Genomic DNA, 25,033 nt, shown 5'->3' with positions numbered 1-25,033 from the left:
ACACGAAAGTGATAGAGACATTTATAAAATGCATAATTATTCGGTCAGTTTAGTTCACTTAACATTCTGCCATGAAACAATAATAATCGAAAAGCGCTCGCAATTGGAATATTTGAATAATGAAATGTATGAATATTACCAACCAATTATGCTTATTGATTTATTCAACTAAATTTCCGCTGCTTTCATTTAAGCGTCTAATTAGGAATGGAATGACTATCACAGTTCATTCGTTTTGGAATGTATTTATCGAATTTATGTTTGACAAAATGAAGGCGAAGGTATGTGTCAGTAAACATCCGAATAGTCTGATGAATTGGAATGGAGAATAAAAGTTAGTTGGATGTTGAACGAATCCATAATATAATTTCATCCCACCCTGTTTTCTCAGTCCAAGGAGCACTCTTTCGAGTGGAATAAGTTAATTTCTTTCGCGATTAGTGATCGAATTCTTTCGATTTGCTAATTACTGAATTAAGGGAGAAAAATCCTGTTTTTGCAGTGTTATACATTATATTGTTTCACTGAGATCATATATCATATCTCATCTTTAGCACTCCGCGACTTCTGCCTGTTAAACAAATTTGAAAGTGATAAAGGTTGTTCTTTAGTTCACTTAACATTCTGCCATGAAACAATAATAATCGAAAAGCGCTCGCAATTGGAATATTTGAATAATGAAATGTATGAATATTACCAACCAATTATGCTTATTGATTTATTCAACTAAATTTCCGCTGCTTTCATTTAAGCGTCTAATTAGGAATGGAATGACTATCACAGTTCATTCGTTTTGGAATGTATTTATCGAATTTATGTTTGACAAAATGAAGGCGAAGGTATGTGTCAGTAAACATCCCAATAGTCTGATGAATTGGAATGGAGAATTGAAGTTAGTTGGATGTTAAACGAATCCATAATATAATTTCATCTCACCCTGTTTTCTGAGTCCAAGGAGCACTCTTTCGAGTGGAATAAGTGAATTTCTTTTGGGATTAGTGATCGAATTCTTTCGATTTGCTAATTACTGAATTAAGGGAGAAAAACTCTGGTTTTTGCAGTTTATTCTTCAATTGAGATCATATCTTCTGCCTGTTCAACTAATTTGAAGGTGAAAAAGGTTGTTCGGAAGAATGAACAAATCTTCTGAATTCCATAAAAGAATTCTCCTATTATTCTATTGACACTAGTTTTCTGACCTTTAAGAGTTTCCATGCCATATCTCCGCAAAATAGAGTCCTGGCTTTGGCCCCTAGATAACATAATCTGACAGGAGCGCAGTCCTATCCTGTCCCCGTTTACCGCATATCTAGCATCGCTGTCACTTTATATAATGATCGATAAAACTCGTCATCATTATTTATTATCACACTAACAGTCAAGTCAAGGCAATTCTCCAGGGTCTATGTAATTCTACCCGCTTAGTCCATCCATATTTGGTCTCACATGCGAACATAGAGATAAGGCATAATTAATAATGAAAAGCTTATAATTAAATTCAACTGCTTCTGGTTCATTCTCTATTTATAAACTCCCGAAAGTTAGAGTCAAAATTGCATCACCGAGCTTCAAATATTGAATATTTTATTACTCTAGTAGGACAAGAACAGCTTAGAAGTCATCTTGTAGATTGTAGATGATTCAATGTAATATTTCACTCTAGAAAGCCTTTCAAAGTGCGTTGAACAATGGAAAAAAATTGTTTTTACATTATTTCCGAACAAGTCTCAATCTTTCGTGTAATATCCTGCCAAACCTTATTGCACCCAACTCTATTTTCACTCTTTTTTGTCGGTTTATTAACGAATGAATTCAATGAATAAACGGAATAGGAAAAATTCCAATTCCCAAAACAAATTGCCATTTGCTGAGCCCTCGTCGTCAAAATTAGCTCGCATGTGCCCTGTTGAAAAGAACGAATTAGATGTTATTGGATCAAATTTCCAACAGGATGGAAACGCACAAAGCTGATTCGTATTTTGCCGATACCTTCTCATCTAATTATTTGAACGAATCAACAAAACAACGGGACAACAAACTCCGAATGCGTGTCATATGGACCAATTAGTCAGCTTGTTTCATTATCCTGGATCATGTGGGGGAGCTTTCATCAGGCCAATGAACGTCCCATATCCTTCGACAGATCGAATGAGTCCTATTCTGGTGGCAAACTTAAGATCGTTTTTGAGTTATCTTTAATACTTCAAAAATGAATAATGTACATGGACATTATGTGTTCTTCTGGTGACCCTTAAGGCTCAAGATAATTATCAATAATCAACTGCTTTTCCATTGAATTAAAGCAAGGGCAAGAGTTAATATCAAAGAACAACTCTCCTACCCCATAATACTCTGAGTGTAACCTTAAGTATTTCAGAGCACCTTCTGCGAGTTGAAATTCCATTGAGATCCCCCTTCCTTTCACACTCATTATTCACTTTGAACGGAAAACAGCCCTTTAAAAACGCGCAGTACGGAAACAACTAATTGCAAAACGCCATTAACTACTTCTACAATACATTTTCGCTGAAAAAAACCCAGTCATTCGGAAAGAAACCGTTCTAGAGAGATTTCAAGGTGCCCGAAATGTAAACGCGTTGCTTTGTTTTTCGTATTCGAATTTGTGCCCCGAATATTTCAATCTAATTAGTTTCATGTCGGAAAGAAGGAATGCTGCCGCCTCACCAATAACCCCGAAGCGTTTAATTGTAATATAGTTCTGTTACTCGGAGAGGAAATGGAAAAAAATTCGTCACAGCATCAGAAATCGGGACAATTCTTGCAAGAGGTTTCTCGAACCATGGCGAGATGTGGGTTTGAAAGCGTTTCAGGGAAATTTACGAAATGTACAGAACGCTTGGAAAAGAAAGTCGTAAGAGGAAAAACGATTAATAACACACTTTTAGGTCAACCAATAGATATTTTCATTTTCCACTCCCCCACCAATCATTAGTGGATTTTCCGGATTTTCTCAGTGGAAAATCCAGCGATACGTTGGCACTAGAAACCATTTCATAGGTTTTCCAATTCTTCACTCAATTTCTTCACTGCTTTTCGAGATATTGGCAACAGTCAAAGATGTTTTCTTATAAAAAGAAGCTCCTAAACTTATAGAACACCCCTCATGCATTTTGCTGGAACACCCTGTCTATTTCATTGCATAAATCGTTCCTGAAATAATTCCATTCAGAGCCCCTGTATTGAAAGATGAAAAATTGGGATATTGAACGGATTATAAAACAGTAGGAGCAAATTTCATCCTCCAGGATATGTAACCCTAAACCGACACTCAATATTACTTAATGGCTTTGCTCAGGTAACGGAGAGGAAAAAGCTAGAAGCTAGAAGCTAAAAGCTCTTTCACTTATATGTAGTGAAGCGATTCAGAACATTGACCTTTTCAACTATGGACTGCCCTTAATTGGTATTATCCAACCACAATCCTCTCGGTAATCATGATGTGATTTTTCTAATATTTTACTAGCAAAAACCCAATTTGTTCTCAATGGAATTCGATAGTGATTTCAAAGGATCAATAACTGAAGCTCACGGAGCATATCAGCTATTTTCCAGTGAAAAAACCAAACTGAGAAAAAATGAAATTGGATGATCTGTTTCAAACATTTTTTGCCTTGATAAATATTCAGCAAGGAATGATCACATTTATGATGGATACAGATACGCTACTCTGAATTGTTTCACGTTTTTCTCTATAAATTCATAGAGAATGATATTGCTGTTTTCCGAGAAGACAATTTAAATATTCCCTCTCGTAGAATTTCCATTTACACCAGCCGCAATATATTCTTAATCACTTCTTCGCCTGCATTTGAAAATAGAGGTAGTAGGGTGGAAAGGGACCACGAACGGTATAGCTGGGATTTTGTTTGGAATGGAAATAGGGAAAAAAAAGGGAAAGGAACATTTGCAGGTTCATTGTAGCTTCATTGTAGCTCATTGTATCCATATGAACAAATGTTATATTCCCAAAAATAAAACAGAAAGATGCAAATTGATGATTTTAGTCTATGTTATGCAGTAAATTAAGAAATAGGGTTCTACTTCCTGAGATTTTGTAGTTTTGCTCTGAATACTCTCTGTGCATTGTCAATGTTTCCACGAACGTGTTGAAACTTGCCAAATCTGTTATCAGATTATGTCACGTTGTGAGAATAGCAAGCTAGAAATCCAATCAGCAATACAATCAAAACCGATATAACCATACAGTGGAATATAGATTCGGATATTCCTTGAAGGATCCTTTTCCGTTGAAAAATCGATGTTCCCATACATCGCTCTCCTTTGCTAGTCCACGGAAAAATCGGGCAACATATTCGTTCTTGTATAAATCACTTTCAAAAACACATATATCAATTCGGATTTGATATAATGGTATGACCCGTATTCGGGTTTCGAACGGGGATGGTTCCCGAGGGTTTTCGCAAAGAAATTCCTTCTTTTTTTGAATCTGTAATAATCTGGGGTATGAAGGGGTCACGGAAAAGATAGTCGGTCCATATCAGCTTCCAATAAATTGCCTGTTGCAGCAGTGCAACTGTCGGTTTGCCAAAATAATAGCACCGAAGGAAATAAGAAGCATTTCACCGGCAACGATTCTCAAGACAAAAAATACACTGCTGAACAATTGATAGTCCCGACCTCCCATCAATTCATTCAGGAATATCCACTTCAAGATGTTTATTTTGATCAGATACCAAAGCATGTTCTGTTTATGTTCTTGTTTTTTTTTCAAAGAATAATGAAAGAACGAAGAGTTTCATAGGAAATGTTGTTGTCTAGACATCTCGGTCCAGGCATGTTCGATACAATTCATATCTGGATAGCGAGCTGGCCAGTTCATCCTTCCAATAGCAGGAGCTTTCAACGCTTCATTAACCAGGTGACTACAGTACTATAGGCTGGGATGAACCCATTCCAAGCCCTATTTACCACACTTGACGAAACATCCAACAGACAGGACCCTTCTCGCTGGGAAAATCCTTCCTGTATCCACCGTATGATTTGGTCAAGTTGCAGGAGCCAAGCATCTTCTTGCCATGACTGATGGATCGAATTTCCTTAAAATTCTTCAATTATTGTCAATTGAAATCAAATTTATACGTTCAAGTGAAAAAAAACTAGGTTTAGCGACAAATTCCACATGGTTTTTATATGTCACCATCTGGAGCCTTTAACAATTAATTGATAACATAGTAAAAGAGCTTTGTTAAGTTAAAAAGGAATATGGTAAAATAAAAACAACTTAAAATATCCCAGTTTTTCCTAAAAGAACATATCCATAACAGATGATTCAGATAATCAAAAGCTACGAATGAAGAGAAATTGCTGAGCAGTGTATTATTACAGAGCTTTAGATCAGTATCTTGTAATTATGAAAACCTGAGTATGTTCCAATAACGAGCAAAACCCCATGAAAGGGAATATTCAATGACTAAGTAGAACAGTAGTTCACACATACATATTGAAACAATCCTTATTTTCGCAGAATAGTTTTCACCTATCAAATTTCTTGTCCATTTCGAAGTCCATACGAAGTGTTTTCAAAGGTTAGTATTTTTTCTAACATATGGCAGAACTTTTCAAAATAAACTAGAGCTATTTGGATTTATAGAGCTACATCCAAGTGCAGAAACAGGAAGCAGAAATTCAAACTCAAATGAAAATTTTGAATTAGAGGCACAACTGTTCTAGTTACGATTTAAATACTCATAGCCACTGCATCATCCGGTCCTTCAGCGTCTTTCAGCACACATGCAAAATCGTCAGTTAGATGAAAGAAAAAAATTCTACATGCTGGAAGTTCAGGATGATCCGGGACTTTACGTTCGTTATTGAAAATAAAAAAGAATGGCTGGAAAACAAAATTCCAACAATGCGCTTGTTAGGTAGTGTTCACCGTTGAATCTTCATTCAAGAAAAAGGGGAAATTCCAGACACGACGCACAACATAATATATAAAAATCGGTTTCCTCTCCTGTTTCTTTTCGACAATGGAAACTTGGAAAGGTTTGTCGCAGAAAAAAAATGAAAAATGGACAAACGATTCGCAAAATAGAAATGAAATCCCTAACCTCAAGCCTATTTACAATTTTCAGCGTACAATGCAGCCTTTATTCGGGGAACTTCTCTCTGCATAATGGAAGTTGAATTGTGCGAAATTGTTCTGTCATATTCTGGCTTCGAAAGTTGTTACGTAGTTTCTGGGTCGGTGAAATTTTTGTGATTCGCAGTGTTCACCTGATGGATGTGACTCCAGATCCGAGCAGGGATGGAATGCAGCTGGCATTTTAATGCTTCTGGATTCGCATCAGTATTTACGGACGCCGAATATTCCAGGCTGAATTATTCGAATGAATGAAGCCGCAATTGAAACTTTCCAAAAATTCATATAACGCAAGTTTCTTCAGCTTGTCCGAATCAACCAATGGACTAAGAGAGAGGTCGAAGAATTTTGTGTTTTTTATCATAGATAACTTTTTTTAATCTTTCAGAGGTGTCCAAGTCTAACTAGTTACCAATCACAATGTTCAAGCTTCTGTTGACTACTCAAACGTGAAGTTTAGAAAAAGAAGGACTTTTGAATCCTCTCTATGTGCGATGAATTTCAAAAGGGGAAATGTTTCATACTTCTCGAATTGCATGCCTGTATATTTTCATCATTTCGTTATAATTGGAATTCGTAGACATCCAGTACTTTTTCAGAATAGGTATGTTTAATATTTCTACTCCGGAGTAATAAGATTCATAGCGAAATTTATGGTTCTGTGAACATAGGGGAATATCCGGAATTCTTTCCTATTTTTGCACTGTTTCTGTGATACAATAAGGCATGATGAAACAATTTCTATTTTTAATCTTGCATCTGTGATCTACGTCGTATTTAAAATTTCTCATTTAGAATTTTTCGCTAGGTACCATTCCTCTGTTTCAATGGAATTTCTTCATATCTCCGCTGAAGGACGTCACTCAACTCATTGCAAAATATTCTAGGTGATATTTGAACATCTAGCAGTGTAATGGAATTTTTTAATCGTTATTAATATCAAACAAAGAGCGTTGCGGCAAAATTCAAACAAATTAGTAGTGTAACTCTTAACGATGGGATTAAATATAGGAATGAGTGTGAAACGAACTTTCAGGAGTTCACACCAATAAATCGAATGATACTTATTCATTATCATTGATACATATTCATCACCGTAAATCATCCGGTAACTCCATGGTGAAGAAACCGGTAAAATATTCCTGACTCAGAACTTTCTTGGCGATCCATAATTTTTCATTGCACCACCTCTAAAGGAAATTTTATTGCCACTTAATACTGAAGTTTCCCAAACGTTCCGTCCGGAAAGAAGTTACGCAAAAAAATATCATTGGAAAAAGTCCCAGCACTTCTGTTTCCTGAAAATGAGTTCGAATCCATTTCCAGCGAAAAATGAGGTGAATATGGAAATAATAACTCCATTCCGGATCGGTAATGGCATTGGAAATTGAATATTATTGTGAGTCCAACTGATACTTCCATCAATTCTGGATAATTGAAGAGTGCTTTTTATTTTCTACCATTTCACTTTGGCCAGTGAGTGCATATTATAGATGTTCACTCGACATCCTTCGCAACCTTTTCCAGTTTGTGTTGTATTTCAAGAACTAGACTGTTATACGATCTAGGCAGCCACTGGAAAAAATGGATTCTAAGAAGACTCATTTATCAAGATCAGAAGTAACTAATGAGATCAGTACACTGATTCCATATCCAAGGCTTCTTGGTTTTACACGTGCCCTATTGATTGGAGAACATTTCAATCATATTATTCCCATTGGGCCATACTCAAACGCCAGCTGTCTACAGCTACTCTGACTTGAAACTCACTACTGAATGATGGTAAATCAGCCAGATCCAAAATTCCTTCTTCCATTTTAGCCCCATAGAGAATTACCATATATGGACCTACATATCATTCCTAACTTCAGTAACATTTCCTTTTAAGGAAAGGAGGCCTTTTCCTTTACAGGTCCATCGTTAAACCAATTCTGATATGGCACATGTACCTCCAAGGCTAGCTTTGATGCGGATAAACAATATGGTGGAGCCAGACGACAACAGATTAGTCCTTTGAAACGAAACACAAACTGACATCCGAGCCAATTCGGAAGTCATTGATTCCGGAGTATACGTGAACAAAACCGCAGAAAGGGACATGTGAAAACCGAAAAAACCCCGACATGGTAGCTGCGGTAAATTCTCTTTTCGGATTTATTGAACAGATTGGACGGAATTAATGAGGGGCGATTCAGTTGTCGTTTAATTGTTCGTGCTTTTCTGTCCACTCACATCGAATCGATTTGTGGAAGCCTCGGAGGCATAGCCCCAACGATCAGGATCACTACGAAACGGGGCTATTAAATTTAGTTGAAAAAAATTGTCCCAACACCAGCAAACTGATTCCGGAATTTCTTGGCACATTGCTGGTAGTTTTGGCCAGAGTTATCAATTTCTATTTACAGACGAAAATTATCCACCACTTCAGTGGCCTGAAATTAATGTATGCAGATTAGCTTCTCTGAATCCTCCATTCATTAAAAAACATTTAAATGACGCAGGGGGGAATTTGTTGCAGTAACCCAAATTACTCAAACTCTTCACGACAAGGAGCGATTTTAATTTCTCAAAGACGTTTAGCATGTGAGACTGGAAGAAGTCATGGTGAAAAATGTCTGAAATTTTCTGATAACTTTGTTATACAATAACTCCTCTTATGAAACTCCCAAGTGGATTCAATATCCCCATTGCCAATAGATCCAACTTCCTAGATGTCCAGAATCTCAAGTCAGCCACAGAGCAAAAAGTTTTTCTCATAAAATTGCTCGGACATAACAGCCCCTAACTGGCCGATACAAAGATGATTACAGGTCTACATCATCGCGAAAGTTCGGCAGACCAACATTCAATTTGCCATAGATATATTTTTTTCTGTTGAAGCCTTCGGAGAAAGTTAAATTAAGGGATGGAGCAGATCTCCGAGAACGGCATTATGTTGAAAATACCAACAGACATATCGAGTTGCAAAACTTTTTACGAATTCGACTATCGACGTGTAAGGGTATGTCAGCAAGGGTGATATTGGATCATATTCGAGATATTGAAAACGGGACTGAAAGTCCTGGGGAATTTGCGTTCGGGATTCGAAGGGTGAATGAAATGAAAATCTCGTCGGAAATGTTTGTAAGCTGCACGCTTTCCTCCCAATATTTTTTATTACTTTCGTGTTATACATTCAGTTAAAGAAAATTAATTACAGAATAAAATCGATCACAAGATGAACATCTTTTTGCTGATGGAATCACTCAGGGAAGAAAAAAACAACCCTAGGAGCAACTTGATCCAACGAAAACCCCTCCGATAGAAACAAACGGAGTGCTGCATATTTCAGCTGAGCGATATCTGATTATTCCTTCTCCCCATATCTTTATATTCAGCCTGTTTGATACAAGTGGTATCGAGTTGTCTCGAACATCGAGAACCCTCTCCTAGAGCGGAAAAAGGGGCAAGTGATAACTGAAGCTGTCGTGCCGATCTTAATTTGAAATGCCAATAAAATTCCCCGGCAGAGTTTTCCGTCAAGTGAAAATTGCGAGAAAGAAGTAGAGTCATCAGTTTGCGTCCAGCGAATAGCAGTGTAAGAGTGAAATATCAGATGAGCGTTGGTCTTTTTAATTTTCCAACCAGCAAACTTTGCGGAAAAGTGTCGGTCAGCAACGGAAATCGATAAATCAAATGGAGTGTTCAACTCATTTCTTCATGTGGGGTTTCGACATTCATATTTGGTGATATGTGACGAAATAAACATCACGAAAACTTCTGCCAACAATATGAACAACATAATAACTGAAGATACAAATATCCAGTGAAGTTTTCGTGGGAGAAACTTGAAGAAAACAGCAGAGAAAGCTATAGGGAATGAGGAAAACAGTTTGTGGACAAATAATTTCAACCGAAGGAACATTCGTCGAGAAATGGTAGATGCTGGCCATAGTTTCAGTCTTACTTGACCTCGTCAGAGCAACACAACTCATACCTCGACGAAAATGGAACAAATCGATAGACTTTTTATTCGATGGCAGTTATCTCCCAGAAAAAAAAGGATGTTATAAATATTCCGAAAGAGCAACTCTTATAAATCTCGAAATTTCATCTTGCTTAGTGCAACCATTTGGTTTTGATGATTATTTAACCGACCCAGAAAAATCATGAAAGATCTTAATGTGATGCATATTCTAGAAGAGCAACTTCGTCTCAACATTTGTTGATTGTTATATCAGTAGATTGAATGTATTTCAATTGACTTACTTTATTATTTATCTGCCCATCTATGAAGGCGTTATCCTTTTATGATTCAGCATAATTTTCGCTATTCACCGTTCCCCGAGAATTATTTCATTCTCAGGAAGCTGAAGTGACTTTCTGAAGATCAACGATGCAAATGAGAAGAAATGAGCCCCTTATACACCGTTCAGAAAAGGACGAGAGATTGTAGAGGGATAAAAAGAGGAAAACCTACCTAATTTCTCCACTTTGACTTGAGTTGAACTTCCCGCGCAAAGAAGTCAGTAATTTATTATCCCCTTCACAGAATTTCTTCTTGAATTCCGCAGAGAAAGAAATAAAGAAATCTAATCTCCATGAAAATTTTTCGCGTCACAGTATAACTCACTTCATTAAGCAGAAAATCTCTCGGGGGGGGCAAAGATAATCTGCGAAAGAAATTAAAACTGATCCAATAAAATATTTTCAGTTTTAATCGGCAGTTATCTTTAGCAGTAACAACCGACATGAATTTTAGCTCGGAGAGATATGGAAATAAAATTCCAGCCATAATTGTCGATGCTCTGTTCAGTTTACGAATGGCGAAAAGTATTCAGAATAATATGGGCGATAAACTGCATGCATTTTGGATAAATTCTTACCTTGAAAAGTCTCAGTATATTTGCTACCATTATAGAAACAACACTGAAAGATGCGCCAATCACTGCTGTCACAGGTTTGTGGGGGACATAAACAGGGGGTTTCCCTGATTCACACTGATATTCAGACATATCCTGTAAGAGAAATTCAGAGATTAACAAAAAAACTTCATCATTTCAGTTCACAACAGAAGAAACACAAATATATTCATTGTGAGTCTTTGACTCTCACATATATCATTACATTTTTACAGAATATTCCTGAGGTAAAATGAAACACTTTTTTCCTTTACCATTTTTTCCAATTCGGCCAGGCATTAAGGTATAAAACAATGTTATTTTGAGTTATATCTAATAAACGGCTTTATCGAATGATTAATCTTCCTCGAACACAAATTTCGACCCACATCTGATCATCATTATATACTATAAAGATACAGGAAATCCAAAGAACGCAACTCTTAAAAGTAAGTTGTTTTCGAGTAATTTAATTGTAATAAAATATATCTGGAAATTCGAAAAATTGGGTACTTAAGCTGAATGAAACCCTGTTAAAAATCCACAGATGGGTAGTGTGATAGGTAGATTTGGCTTTTTATACTGTGGGAAAGTTAATTTTTTCAGGGGTGACATAGCTTATAGGAACTCAAATAGCTATATCTTTTTATCTAGACCGAATCTGAAAAAATGGTAGAGGAAAAAAGTGTTTTTTCAACCTCAAGAATCTACTGTTGAAATATATGTACAATTCAAAGACCCTGTACAAATTTTGTATAGGTCGAATGGTTTCCAAACCTTAAATAGTAATTGACATATTGAATTAATGGAATCATTAATTCGAAGGGCTAAATTCAGTTTTCAGTAGGTCCAGTTTCGTTGTCAATGTAATAAGTGCAATGTTCCAAAGGTCAATGGAAAAAGCGTTCCTCAAAATTGACGTTTTTACCATAATTGCTGGAGCAATGAAGGGTATTCAGTTCGAGGCCAATATTTATTTCGTATGCATGCTCACGGATGTCCCGTACCCATTTTCGCTGCAGATTGAGTGTTCCTTCGGTCTGGACCACTCGCAGTTCTGTTCAAACAGGGCCGATTTTTCGTTTCATTTTACTCCTCCGAATTTCGAATTTAAAAGCTATGAAAATCCATTTTTACGGAATTTGCATCTCAAAGAAACGAAATGAACTGAATCTTTTGATCCTTTCCTTTGGCCTCCTATTCGCTGTTTTGATATTAGGCTCAATCCATCGGGTATGAAAATGGTAAAACCACCCTGTTCATTCGTGTGACGGAAGTTATTCGGCGGATTTGAAATTGACTTTTCCCGTCCAAAGATCTAATTAGTCTTCTAAGCAGGGAAAAAACAATTTTTTCCTTAACTGTCGAATATTTCCCACAGTTGGATATCGGAATTTCCATTTGATAATGTAGATACTAATTTAAGCTTATACGAACTTTCATGTCGTATGTTTCACTGAAAAATTTTGCTCTGAAAATCTGCTGTCGGCATCTAGGTTTCCTCAGAAAAAAGCTAAGAGGTAAAACATCGTTTCACAAAAAGTAATCAAATATGAAACGTTGACAGATGTTTGTTTTAAATTCACAACTATCTGTTCTGTATGAGTGGAGTTGTTTTTTGTTTCAACAACTCTTTTAATGCTTCTTTATCCTTTTTCTATACTAGTTGAAGAATCCATAGATTTGGTAGTATGGAAATTTTAAAAACCAATATATTTAAAGCATTTTTCACATCAAAATAGCTTCTGAAGGATGTGTGTGAAAGATTGTCACAATAAAAAACACCAATCGTGAGTATATCACACGAATAATCCATTCTTTCGTCACTTAACAGTGTATACTTTTGAATCCTTCAACTGAATATTCCTTGAAACCTCGAGGAGTTCTACCCAAAAATTAAGGCCAAATATACCGAAGGCCTTGAGATAATTCCATATCACACTCTGCTTGGATATTTTCTTGTCATCCAAACAAATATCCCAGCAGCTGAAACACCCCATAGTATCTGATGTTTCCACAAATGGTCTGGAGTCCTAAATGATGCATAATATCTACTTGTGTAATGAGCGAAACTGGTAGGAATCCACTAGTTAGGTTCCCTCCGTTTATAAATCAGACTAATATAATCTTGTTCTGTTACTAAGCTTACTGTGTATTTTATGTAAAGCAAGCAACACCGTTCCAATGCGGCTTAGAGTAAATAACAGGGAAAATTTAATATGGGTTGGATTATTGGTTGATATTTCTGGTAATCTGGTAATTTGAAAGCAGGTGACCAGATCTGTTCAAACGAATTCAGTTAATAATTAAATTTGGTATTAGTTATTTGAAAGCTAGAGGCGTTGCGCATTTTATGGGATCACAGGACAAAGAATTCGTTTTAATGAGGTTTTAATCCTTTATACCTGGCCAGAGAACACAGATGCGGAAGGACTAAACAATAACAGCCAGAATTATACATGGGATCTCGAGAAAAATCAGAGGGTTTGATCTCTATAGATGAAAAATTAATTCATTTCAAGTAATAACGACATCAAAGTGGGATTTGATGTGAATATCAACTTTAACAACTTCAACTAACATTTGGAGTTAATTGTAACTGCGATTTGAATACTCCCTTAGCCTCAAAATTCCTGAGAGATGTTGATACTGATGAAAAAAGGACTAAATGTTCGTCCACTGGTTAAGGAAGACTACAAAGTGAGAGGGTGATGATATATCTCTTGGTGATTATCATTAATGGATCAGGAAGAGAGTAAGTGACAATACACACAAACTTCCAGAGTAATCATAAAAAAATTCATTCAGTAGAGTTGGATGCTACAAGGGTGAACTGTCCTTGATTCACCACTTGCAGTGGTGTACATTTTCTTCTGGTATTTACTCTGTTGCCTGAAACCTCACCATCTTTTTCACTGAACTGGTCTTAAAATGTTTTTGTGCTAACTGTATTTTCCGGGCTTGTGGACTGGAGCACTCTGTTGACGAATGAAAATCCACCCAGCTACTTGAGTGGAACACACCATGTAGCCCAGGATTTTGAGCCACCTGCCAGGCGAGGTCTGACATCGATACCCACACTGACTGTCGCCGTCGTTAAACGCAGATATAGGGCAAAGAGAAAAACAATGGCTTCACCCAATTCATCTAACATTCTAATCGATCTGTTTTCATCTCGACGTATACCAACGGCGATCGGGGGTAAGACACGTAGGGTTGGTTCAATTTCACGTAGTTTATTCCATCTCCTTCAAAATAAGTACTCTTACTGTTAAAATTCACCTCTTCGCACCACTGCGATTCAAATTTGAATGGAGGTATTTCTTTTCAAAACATACAATAGTTGTAGCACTGTATCACCTGAATTTCCAGCAAAACAAGGACTTATTCATAGTTTTTCGATTCTCACAAACATTGAAAAACTGTTTATTTTGAGGAATGTAACCTGTAATCTCTGAAATTGTCAAAAGATTCAATCTGATTGAATCTTTGTTACCATCATTTGTGTTGTTGCAAAATGGCGAATGCGCCGGGTCCAAGATATGTATGTGAAACTTCCCAAAAGTTTACGTTACACATCTCTCTGTATAATTCCAATCTCTGAATCAGTATACGACTGGGTGAAATATAATGCTCGACATGACAAACTCACCCCAGTTTCCTAGCTTCGTTATTCTTTGTGATACATCTTGATAGTGGTATGCATTGATTTTATTGAAATTGAAATACGATTATAGAATTGGCCGAGGACAAATCGATGGTTTGATTGGCTTCATTCCAAGGCATAAATAGGGCTTTGAGAATAGTAAATACTTCCCCGAAGACATCTGGAATGGTTTCAAGGAGTTTACCTCCTCAGTCCTGCAAGCATTTTAAGCGTTGGCAAGCAAGGGCAATGCATTCTGTTACAGGGTGTTCTAGAGTTTCTGCTAGATCCATTCTCAATGGGTGCTTCCTGTAAGGAATCCAGTAAGGAGGTGTAGCAAATATTCTTGGATTGATCCATCCTCGGAATATTAGATAAGAAGAGCTACAGGTTTTCCTCAATAAGAACGATCACTGATCAATGAAAACCGTGTATATCCCTGAAAATGTCTAATGAGTACTGAAATGCATGCTAGGAGTTTCTCCACAGTAGAGTCCTTAGCTAGAAATGCTCAATTTGTGCGAGAATTACGTGATCACAAATAGAAAATGCCTGACTGAATCCTTCACGCGTCTCTGAACCCCAGTAGTCGTGAATATTAGCTGGGTTCGCACAGTTTCTGCTCGGACACCGTAATAATTAATTTAAGACACCCAATTTGTATTGTTATGTTTCGTCGTGTATCATCCTACGCGTTATAGGAGCTTCATAGGCTGACAACGATGTTGAAATCGACAAAAAACAGATATACTAGAGAATCAACTTCACATCGAAGGAATTACAAAGCATGCCCACATTAATTAGGATGGAATATTAGTTTCTCAAATGATACAGAAAGTGTTAATTTCACAATAGCACAAGTACATTGAATTAGTTTCATTGAAAACTTATCCATCCCTTCGTAGTCTTCAGGCCATTACCCTTTATATCTGGCACGAAAACACAGAAACAGAAGGGTAGGAAAAACAGCTGGAAGTAATCTGCTGAACGCTTGAAGAGATTCGTTATTTCGTAACCAAATTTGAATTCAATTAACGGAGTGTTTCTAATTATTCAGATGCTTCAGAAGTACCCAATATAACCCTTTATTCAGGTTCAAGATGGAACCCATAAATTTCGACATCGTGAAGAAATTGGGATAAGTTTCGGATAAATATGAATTTCCAAAGCATATGACATGATACACGATTGATTCTATCAGATCCCTCAAGACCTGGTATTTTATTCTGAAGGGAGACGTAATTCAATAGACATCACATTTTCTCGACATCATTCTCCGATCCTGCAAACCCATTTCCTCAAGTTTTCGAATGAGAAAAGCAAGTGAAGGGACAAATTGTTGCTATTTTCAATATTAATATGTGTGTTGATTAAAGTAATGACGTAATCTGATGAAATTATTGTTCACTCGGTTTAAAAACACGAAAAGTTGATTCTGCATCAGTTATTTCATATGCAATATGGGTAAAAAAGTTGAGAAATTGTATATGTTTATGTAACTTAAAGAGTAACAAGTGTCTTTCTCTCGATGAGGAAGATTTAAGAAAAACATATATATTCAATTTGAAAATATTGAACTATTTAATCCACTACACAACTCGTCTCTTCAAAATTTTTTTATTTTTCATTCATTTACTACCTTTATCGATCAAAGAGTTTCAAGGCAAACATGAATTATCATAATACTTTCAATATACTTAGGAATTGAAAATAGTATAATTCCAGTGCAACGTCCGAATTGTCCAAATCTACAATCCTCCCCTGCGAGAGATCTGGACAGGGTTGATGGAGAATTGAAGGATAACATGGCACAAAAGCGACCACCGTTATCTTTGAACAAGATTTACATCTAGCCCGAAGTCACGGTTTGCTGTGTTTTGTCCCCAGGAATGCTGGGTCTGCATTCTTTCAGGATTACAACGGAAATACAGTTAGCGTAAGGGGGTGACAAATACCGACCAGGGAAGTGATAAATTTTCTCATTTCGATTAGGGATTTGACCACACAGGCTGTACAGGAAACATTCCCGAGAAAAATAACATTCGGAATCATTTTGTATGGCGATAGAAGTCCGTCGGAAAATTTAGTTAGTTTAGACTATAAAAAAATGACAGATTTTCCGAATAAAACCTCGAATCGAAGAAAAAATAAGGTACAGTTGACTAATTCTTATGTGGAGTTAGTAGAAGAAGAGAGGTAAAATGCTGCAGAGGTTGAAATCCTTGATTTACAGTTATTGATGCAGCTCTGAAAAGGCTCTTAAGGGTTAAACATGTGTTTGTGGAATCGAAGAACGAACCAGTCGAATAGGGAGAAATGGATTGAGGGTTTAACGAAATTAGATCTTTCTTAAAGCTATGATTTTCTGAATAGACTCAGGAAGAATTCGTGAATTGTTCAGGATTTCTTTCCCTGGAATTTTCACCCCATGTGAAATGAAATTTATGTTTAGATTCATTTCTGGAGAACTTCTAATATGATGGGAGAGCAATAATTTTAGAGGAAAACTACTTCGAAACTACTTTGAAAAAATATTTCTCATATAGTTCTCAGAGGGTGGGGAGGCATGGCCCCCATGGCTCCCCTACTGGAACCGCCCTTGGGTTAAGGGGCAACAAATATCGATGATTTTTGGAACTATTATCGATAAATTCCTAGCAACGCCCTTTTCATCAGTCAAAATAGCAGATAAGCGATGAAATAACCCCCACATTAATAAAAAGCCCTTTCACACGCACGAATTCCAGAACAATCAATTCTACAGGGGCGAGAAATGGTACGGACCTTTCGAATCCCAGCACCCCGCGTTTTCCTTGTAAATGTAGGGACAGTTTGCAGCAATAATTTCTGCTTCCCGCTGGAATAAAATCGCCGTTGAACGATTCCGATTTAATTCTAATTCTGCATTCATGTGCAAGGAGGACTTTGCGAAGTGGTCCTATCAGGATCGCTGAAGTAACAAAAACGAATCAGAATTAATTTTCCAATAGCAATATTCCAAGTTTTTACACTCGCCCTATTTCAGTTTCCGGAGAAATTGGAGAAATGCTGCCGCATTGAATTTGCACAGTAATACTCACATTTTCACATTTATTGAGCGTACCAAATAGAATAGTTAACCCCTCTTTGCCAAATAAAAGGTTTGGGTTTGCTAACTATGCAGTATCTTGTAGTAGCTGTTATCTATATATTCGCATCTTCATTCCAAGTTTTCCTCTTGTATATTACCATTTGCAACATTGTTCAAGATTCACCACAATCTTAGGGTATTCTTTTCTTTCTGAGTTATGGCTCATTACTTCCAATAATAAATTTTTGGAATAGAGCATAAAAAATATCATAATCCCTCCTGAGAATTTCCTTTGCGTGCATTGATAACCTTATTGGGAGTAAATATATATTCGGTCCGTTTTTTAAGGTCAAAAATGCATTTATTCCAGAACAAAATGTATGAACATATCATTCAATATATTCTCCATCACTTGCTTCCACCTCTCAGTCAACTTTCGAAGTCCATCTGGAAAAAATGCCTCGTCTTTTGAGGGGATCCCAGTTGGGAGAAAAAGTGCCTCGGGAGAAAAAGTGCCTCGTTTTTTGAGGCAATCCAAGTTGGGAGACAAAAATGTCTTGTCTTTCGAGGCGATAACAGTTGCCAGTTGGGAGAAAAATGCCTCGTCTTCTAAAGAGATCCCAGTTGGGAGAAAAAATGCCTCGTCTTTTGAGGCAATCCAAGTTGGGAGAAAAATGCCTCGTCTTTTGAAGCAATTCAAGTTTGGAGAAAAATGCCTTGTCTTTTGAGGCGATCCAAATTGGGGGGAAAAAAAGCCTCGTCTTTTGAGGCAATCCAAGTTGGGAGAAAAAATGCCTTGTCTTTTGAGGCGATCCAAGTTAGGAAAAAATGCCCCTTTTTTGTGGCAATCCAAGTTGGGAGCCAATTTTCGATTTCTTGGAAGATTTCAGGACAGATCCTGCTGCATCTGTCGGAAAAACCATAATCAGAAGGTCCGGAGCGTTTCTAATTTTTTTTCCGAATGTTGCGATGGAGCCTCTCAACGTCTCACTGTTCAGCTCGAGCGTTTATTGCTCTCAAATTTTTTTCATTCAGATTTGGAGAATGATAACTGGAATATTTGGTTGATTTGGCAAACAAGGAATATTTGAGAGATTTTGCAGCGTTATTCAGAGCGATACGAAGTAGTTAAACTTGAGTGAGTAGGTTGATTTTATTGTCCCTCTCAATCGAATGAAATGTTGGCCGGGCAAATTATTATTTAGACACAAGACACATTCTCCGTTTCTGAGCCCATCTCATATTCTAGGCTCAGGCAAGGAAATTGGATGAACAAATACCTTCTCCGGGGATAATTCTCCCATGCGAAGCGTACAAAACAAATCCATTCCGAAATCGAATTTCCCAGGAAATATTTTCAAGCTTCACGGAAAACGTGGAGGGGTAACTTTGTTCGCACGCAATGGGGTCGTTGGAAAAATGGAAGTGTTGAGAAATTGCGATAGTTTTTAAGTGATTCGACGATTATATCGCTTATAGTTTCCGTGGAAGGGCGGGCTGATATCCTGTTCGGATTTGCAATTCGATATCCACAGTTATACAGATTTTTTTATCAACAGAACGCCTTATTTGAAATTTGTTCATTCATTTTCGAATGATTGTTGGGCTATTTCCATCTTTTTGCATTGATTTAACCCAAGTAAGGATTCGTCTGCCATTTTATTGTTTTTAACTAAAAATTCCACTCGGATTTCTGGAGTTTTCTTCAATGAACTTGTTCTGCTTTGTAGTTCGGATATGCCAGAAGCCAGAATTCTATTTTTGATCTGCCTGAATCTGGCTCAGGTGAAAGTTGGATATTCGAACTCGATTTTATTTCATCTTCCCCACAAAAGTTCTTGTAATTGGGACCAAGACGTTTTTGAGTTGAATAGATGGTGCACTAATGGGATACAGGGTCTTGGCTATGTATATTGATTGAGGGATATTATATTGAAGGTCAGCATCTTCCTTTAAAATTGTTATGGGTTAAGGCAATCGTGCGTTAGATGATGAACACCTTAAATGACCTCATTTGTTAAATTTTTCAAGTAATGATTGGAAAAAACTTCTGAATATGAAGATGAGAATATTTCCAGAGATTATCAATGAACATTTAACGAATCACTCTGATATATGCTCGGAAAAGTTGGGAGAGAAAACCCAAGAAGAGTTTCAAGAAGAAGGATTTTATTCCTAATGAAACCCTTCAATTAAGAATTGAACAAACGTAAGTCGGCATCAATTAGAATTTAGAGGAATGTTTAATAATCTTCCATCTCAACTTTCGTCAGAATTTTAACGAGACAAATTTCAGTGATTATTTCTCGAAAGGTATTGATGAAAGTGCCCTTCCCTGGAAGCCTACAAGGTTAGTTTAATTATCTCGATGGAGCAGTAACACCGATTGTTGCTCAGCTCAACATAAAATTTATTAAATGAAAGGCGTTATACCCCCTGATCCTCCTCCACTCTCTGGAATCTGCTCAATGTTTCCGATGATTCCTAGTTCAAACCCCAAAGTTTCCGACAGGCTTTTGTTCGATATCGATATTCAATTTTCTCCCACTTAATAGGGAGAATTCGCCTCTCGAACATAAAATACAACGCGATTAAGAAATTCCTCTGTTATCAGATTGTTCCATTTACTACGTCGATATCAGGAACGATGAAGAATCTTTCCACAAGGCTTGAATGACACGACGTCTCTGTGTAATCGGATAACGGCGGAGAAAATGATATAGTCGGAATTGGTGGATAAGAGATCATAGGCATTCTGGGAAAATGGCGTATAAATGACATTTCAGAGTGAAAGTAATTGCCGACATAGGGCAGTCATGAGGGACGTCGAAAATGATGACCGAATTTGATTAGTCTTATGGCACTTTTTGAACGCTCCATTCACAGTGGTGGACTGAAGGTCAAACTGAAAGGTCTACCATTTGTCCGACAGGGGCAATTCCCTGCTTAGTTGATAATAAAAATTATGGTGGATTACATTCGATTCCATACGAACTCTTGATAATCTTGAGGATTTACGAGGTGGATCCCAGTATTATCAAGTTCTTGTAAAACGCCATGTCATCATGACACACCAGTCTACAAATGAATGCAGTTGATGACTCCATCAAAACTAGACCTATACCAATAAAACTCTAAAACAGGAGACAAATGACACGAGAAAAAACAGGTTTATCAACAGATACCACACGGTTTTTATTCCACCACCTGCAATCTACTAAAATTAATCGATTTAAGAGGCAGAGTCTAATAAAATGGAAAAAAAAAACGATAAAAGCAACTTAAAATATCTGAGTTTTCCCTAAAAGACCACATGTATAACAGATGTTTCAGATTACTCAACAAAAACCTTATATGCATGCCTATCAACTGTTGAGCAGTGTATAAAGCATATAGCTTAAACATTATCAGCAGAAGCTTCTCAATATTCATTGAATCTTGGAATTAATAAAACTCATTCAAACTCCTATGATGAATTTGAAAGGGAAACAACCACAGTACCATAATTTTTTCGTTCATATCCGATCATGTTTGTCGATGGGTCATAAAGGTAAAAATATCCTACTCCATCATGTTCAGCTGTCGTTGTAGTTGACTGAGGGACAGTTTTACAGCCCCTTGATTGGAGTCATGCCGAAGCTTTATCTGTCGATGTTTTATCCTGGTATATGCGAGAATTTTCCGTTCAGGGGATGCTTCCGGCCGAAAATGGCTTTGCCATATTGATTGGCACGGGGCCATTTGAATGACAATCTAAAAACCGGATACAATATAAAATTGATGAACAGGAGTAGGATTTCGCGTCAGAAATCCCGACAAAAACGATAGAAGCTCGGCTTTCGTATGAGTAAACAAGTACGTAATTCTGAATGACACCCCTGAAACAGAAATAACTCGAATCTGATAAAAGCCTTATCGATTCCATGCTAAGACATCGGTTATGTCAGTATGGAAGGTCTGGTATCCTATTGATGGTGGAACATTACGAAAAAGATACACGATATATGTGTACACGCTTTTTTCCGTGATATGTTTGCGGATATGGGGAATTACTCCTAAATTCTTCTTTTTATAAACAACTTCGAACTAAATTTAGAACATACTCAGAAGCTACTACCAGTATTTAATTAGGGTCCAAGTGTTTTTCCATCAGAAAAGGAACTGTGTCGCTCTGACGAAGTCAAATGAGACCGAAACCATGGTCAGCATCTGCTCTTCTTTGGTGGAACGTTCTCCATTTGGTTTCCTGACGATGGCAATTTGACTAATTCAATTCAGATCTTAACACTCGTTGATATTTATATCGGCGGGTGGTATGCATTCCTTCATTATATTTAGAACTTTCTTCACAATATACAAGATGAACTAGATTGTAGATCTTGAGGAGGGTACATTGTACTGTTAAATTAAGATCTATTGTGCCTCCTACCATTGCTGTTTTCGTAGCTATGTCGCTTTCACCTCACCATCCACTTCCAGAGTTCCAATATGAATTCCAAGAGGATGCCTCCTCTTTCTTGAAAGTTTCTCGTCCAATTTTTGTTTTGTTTTGGCCAGCAATGAAGAGGCATTTTGTCACCAGGTGATCTGGAGTTTCATCCTCCTCCCCACAGAATCTGCACTCGTCATTTTCTGCTAGACCCAACTTTAAAAGAGGCTTCCTGAGGTGGCAAGTTCCTGTAAGTAAGGTGGTGTAGTATTTTCTTGCTCAGATCCACATACTTCTTAGATCTCGCAGAGCTGAAGTTCTCACAATTTTGTCGTTCTCCTGAAGCTTCTTCTTGTAGGAGTTTGTTCTCCTTTCTTGGAAACTGTGTTGGCTTCTTCATAACTATTTCATTGGGATTTCTTTGGCACTCTTATACCATTTCACAATTGTTGACATAGGAGATCAGTGCTTTGATCGCAGACTGACTTGCAAGATGTATCCCTATGTCGCATTATGGTTAATTTCCACATATTTTTCTGCCTGAAAGACACTTGAAATTGTTTTTTTCTAGTTATACGATCCCAAAGAAAATTTGCAGTCTTCGTAACGTGATATTCGGATGCTTTTAACTCCGGAAAATCGTGACAGTTTTTGACAATCTTATGTATTTATAATTTTACTCATCATCTTAGTATTAGTTAGTGATCTTTAACCATGATATTCATGGTAAACCTTCTAATATGTTATAGATTTCCAAATCTTAGAGTTCGACGATCTTGAACTGAATAGTGAGAATATCAAGAAGAGTATATTGATATCTTGCTGTCAATGTATCCAAGAGTTGTTACGTATGGTACATTGAAATGTTACTCTTGGATTGTGTCTGTTTTCACAGGAAACCTCGAAGAATTCACCAAATTCCGCAACTCTTCGTGAACGCTTCGACAAAATGTTTATGTACAAATTGAAAATTCCACGTAAGCTACGTGGATCTCCCAATGTTTACCTTGTTTTATTTCGAAAATGCGCTCGCCCATATTTCAACGTTACACTCATCTTGAAACCAACTAATATTTACCGAACATCACGGTGGATTGGGATATGAATCATTTTTATCCGAATTTTGTTTTCGTTCTGGTTAGGTGGATCACATATTGGGGGTCGCTCAGATGAAACCTATCGTCTTTTGTTGCATTCAGTTGTTCGAGGAAAACAGCAGCTCCTTTTTTCCTCGCTCTCACACAGTTGATTCGGAAGGAATTTAATCCAGTACATTTTCAAATTCACTAGAAGTTTGTTAAAGTGGATGGAGTGAGTAATTAGAACCTACCTACTCTTCAAATTTCCAATCTGACTGGGGAAATTCTCAGTAAAACCATTTCAGGCTTGAATAACCAGTTTTATTCCAGTCTCGTCAACTTTCTTGTCAATGAATTCGACATGTGTGATTGAAATCTGGATACGGATAATTCCATCATGCTACAATTATTGTGGTGACTGCATGTGGGTGATTGCCAATTCGCTCCAAACTTCACAAGATCATCTACAGACTAATTTCAGTTATATGGGATCAAATTTCAATCCCTGAGCCACCGAATTTCTGATAGTTAATTAGTAAGCTGATTCGCCTAGATGCAAAACTACCCACATTTCATTTGAATCAAAAGTTACCCCACGCAAAATCACAAACAATTCACTCTAAAGTTCGCACCTGCTACCAGTTTGAAACAAGTATTTCCATGGTAGTAATCCAAATCTAATTGTTAATTTAGCCTAACCTGACCTTGAAGTATTGGAAAGGTAATTGTTCCACAGCTGCCAGAGACATTAATGGCCTATCTAGTTTAATACAACGTACAGTTAAGAATCTTCTCAATTATCGCTATGTAGAGATATGGTCGCTGAAATAAAAGCCAGAGTGAAGTTTAATTAACTGAAATGATCCCTCGATAAGCTCCATTCCTGAGCTTTCTGCTAACCTGATTTGATGGCCAGGGATAACGTTTATTTAACAATCAGAAATAACATAAAAGGGTTATTTTCCTAACCTGCAAGAGTATAGTGAATGTCAATGAGAATCATATTGATACAAGTCGATTGTAGAGTATTTTATTATTAAACCTATGCACTTTGAGGAATCTACTCCCTAGTTATTGTCTAGCTATTTATTATTCAAATTTCTCGAGGCATTCAATCACTATCTATGAGTATATCCGTTCCTATGCTACGACTATTATTATAATAACCGGAGTGGTGCAATATGAAAGGATTCCTCCTTCAGTATGAATTCCCAGAAATCCTTTCAGCCTAACGATTCAATATAAGTACAATACAATACTCCCTCAATAACTTTTGCTCAATATACGAGACCTCTATTGTGAATTTTGGTGGAGAATTATTTCGATCACCTTATTTAAAGAAACAATTTTCTACGGACTCAATCATTAAAGAGAAGCTGTAACAATTCGAAAACATGTTTATTATGAAAATCGATTAGAAGTCATGTGTCAAGAGCTGAGTTTCCCTCGGAAACTATCAGATATGAATCTAGGCAGTGAATTGGAAATAATGAAGGCAAGTGTTGAATTCACATCGCTCACACGAGGTAAAAAGACGAAGAAGTTTCTGTTGAGGGGAGAAATTATTGAGATAACAGCTAATATATTCTTATAGGGAATTAGTGATGGTTGAGAATTATAAAGATTTATTGTAGAGGGTCTTATCCAATTCTGTTTAAATGCAAATATCGAGTAGAAGCAAATATATATGGTGTAGTGCGACTGGTATTTCTGATGAAACTGCGATATTTTGAACGGTGAAATTCACGTCAAAACATTAGAATAAATTTGCATCCAAATACCACCCGGAAATATTTTATGTCGAA

The 25,033-nt window shown here is 36.9% G+C and overlaps 1 protein-coding gene across 1 annotated transcript in view; it reads right to left on the bottom strand.

The window, feature by feature from the left end:
- Positions 1–25,033, bottom strand: part of LOC123322023 (metabotropic glutamate receptor 7-like) — a 77,304-nt gene that overhangs the window by 36,311 nt on the left and 15,960 nt on the right. The window contains exon 2 of the mRNA XM_044909847.1: positions 10,990–11,121. Coding sequence (XP_044765782.1) covers positions 10,990–11,121 — 132 coding nt within the window. The remainder of the gene's footprint in view (positions 1–10,989; positions 11,122–25,033) is intronic.

This window comes from Coccinella septempunctata, chromosome X (genome assembly GCF_907165205.1).
Source record: "Coccinella septempunctata chromosome X, icCocSept1.1, whole genome shotgun sequence".
NCBI classification, from domain to species: Eukaryota; Metazoa; Arthropoda; class Insecta; order Coleoptera; family Coccinellidae; genus Coccinella; species Coccinella septempunctata.
This window is presented reverse-complemented; position numbering and strand designations above follow the sequence as displayed.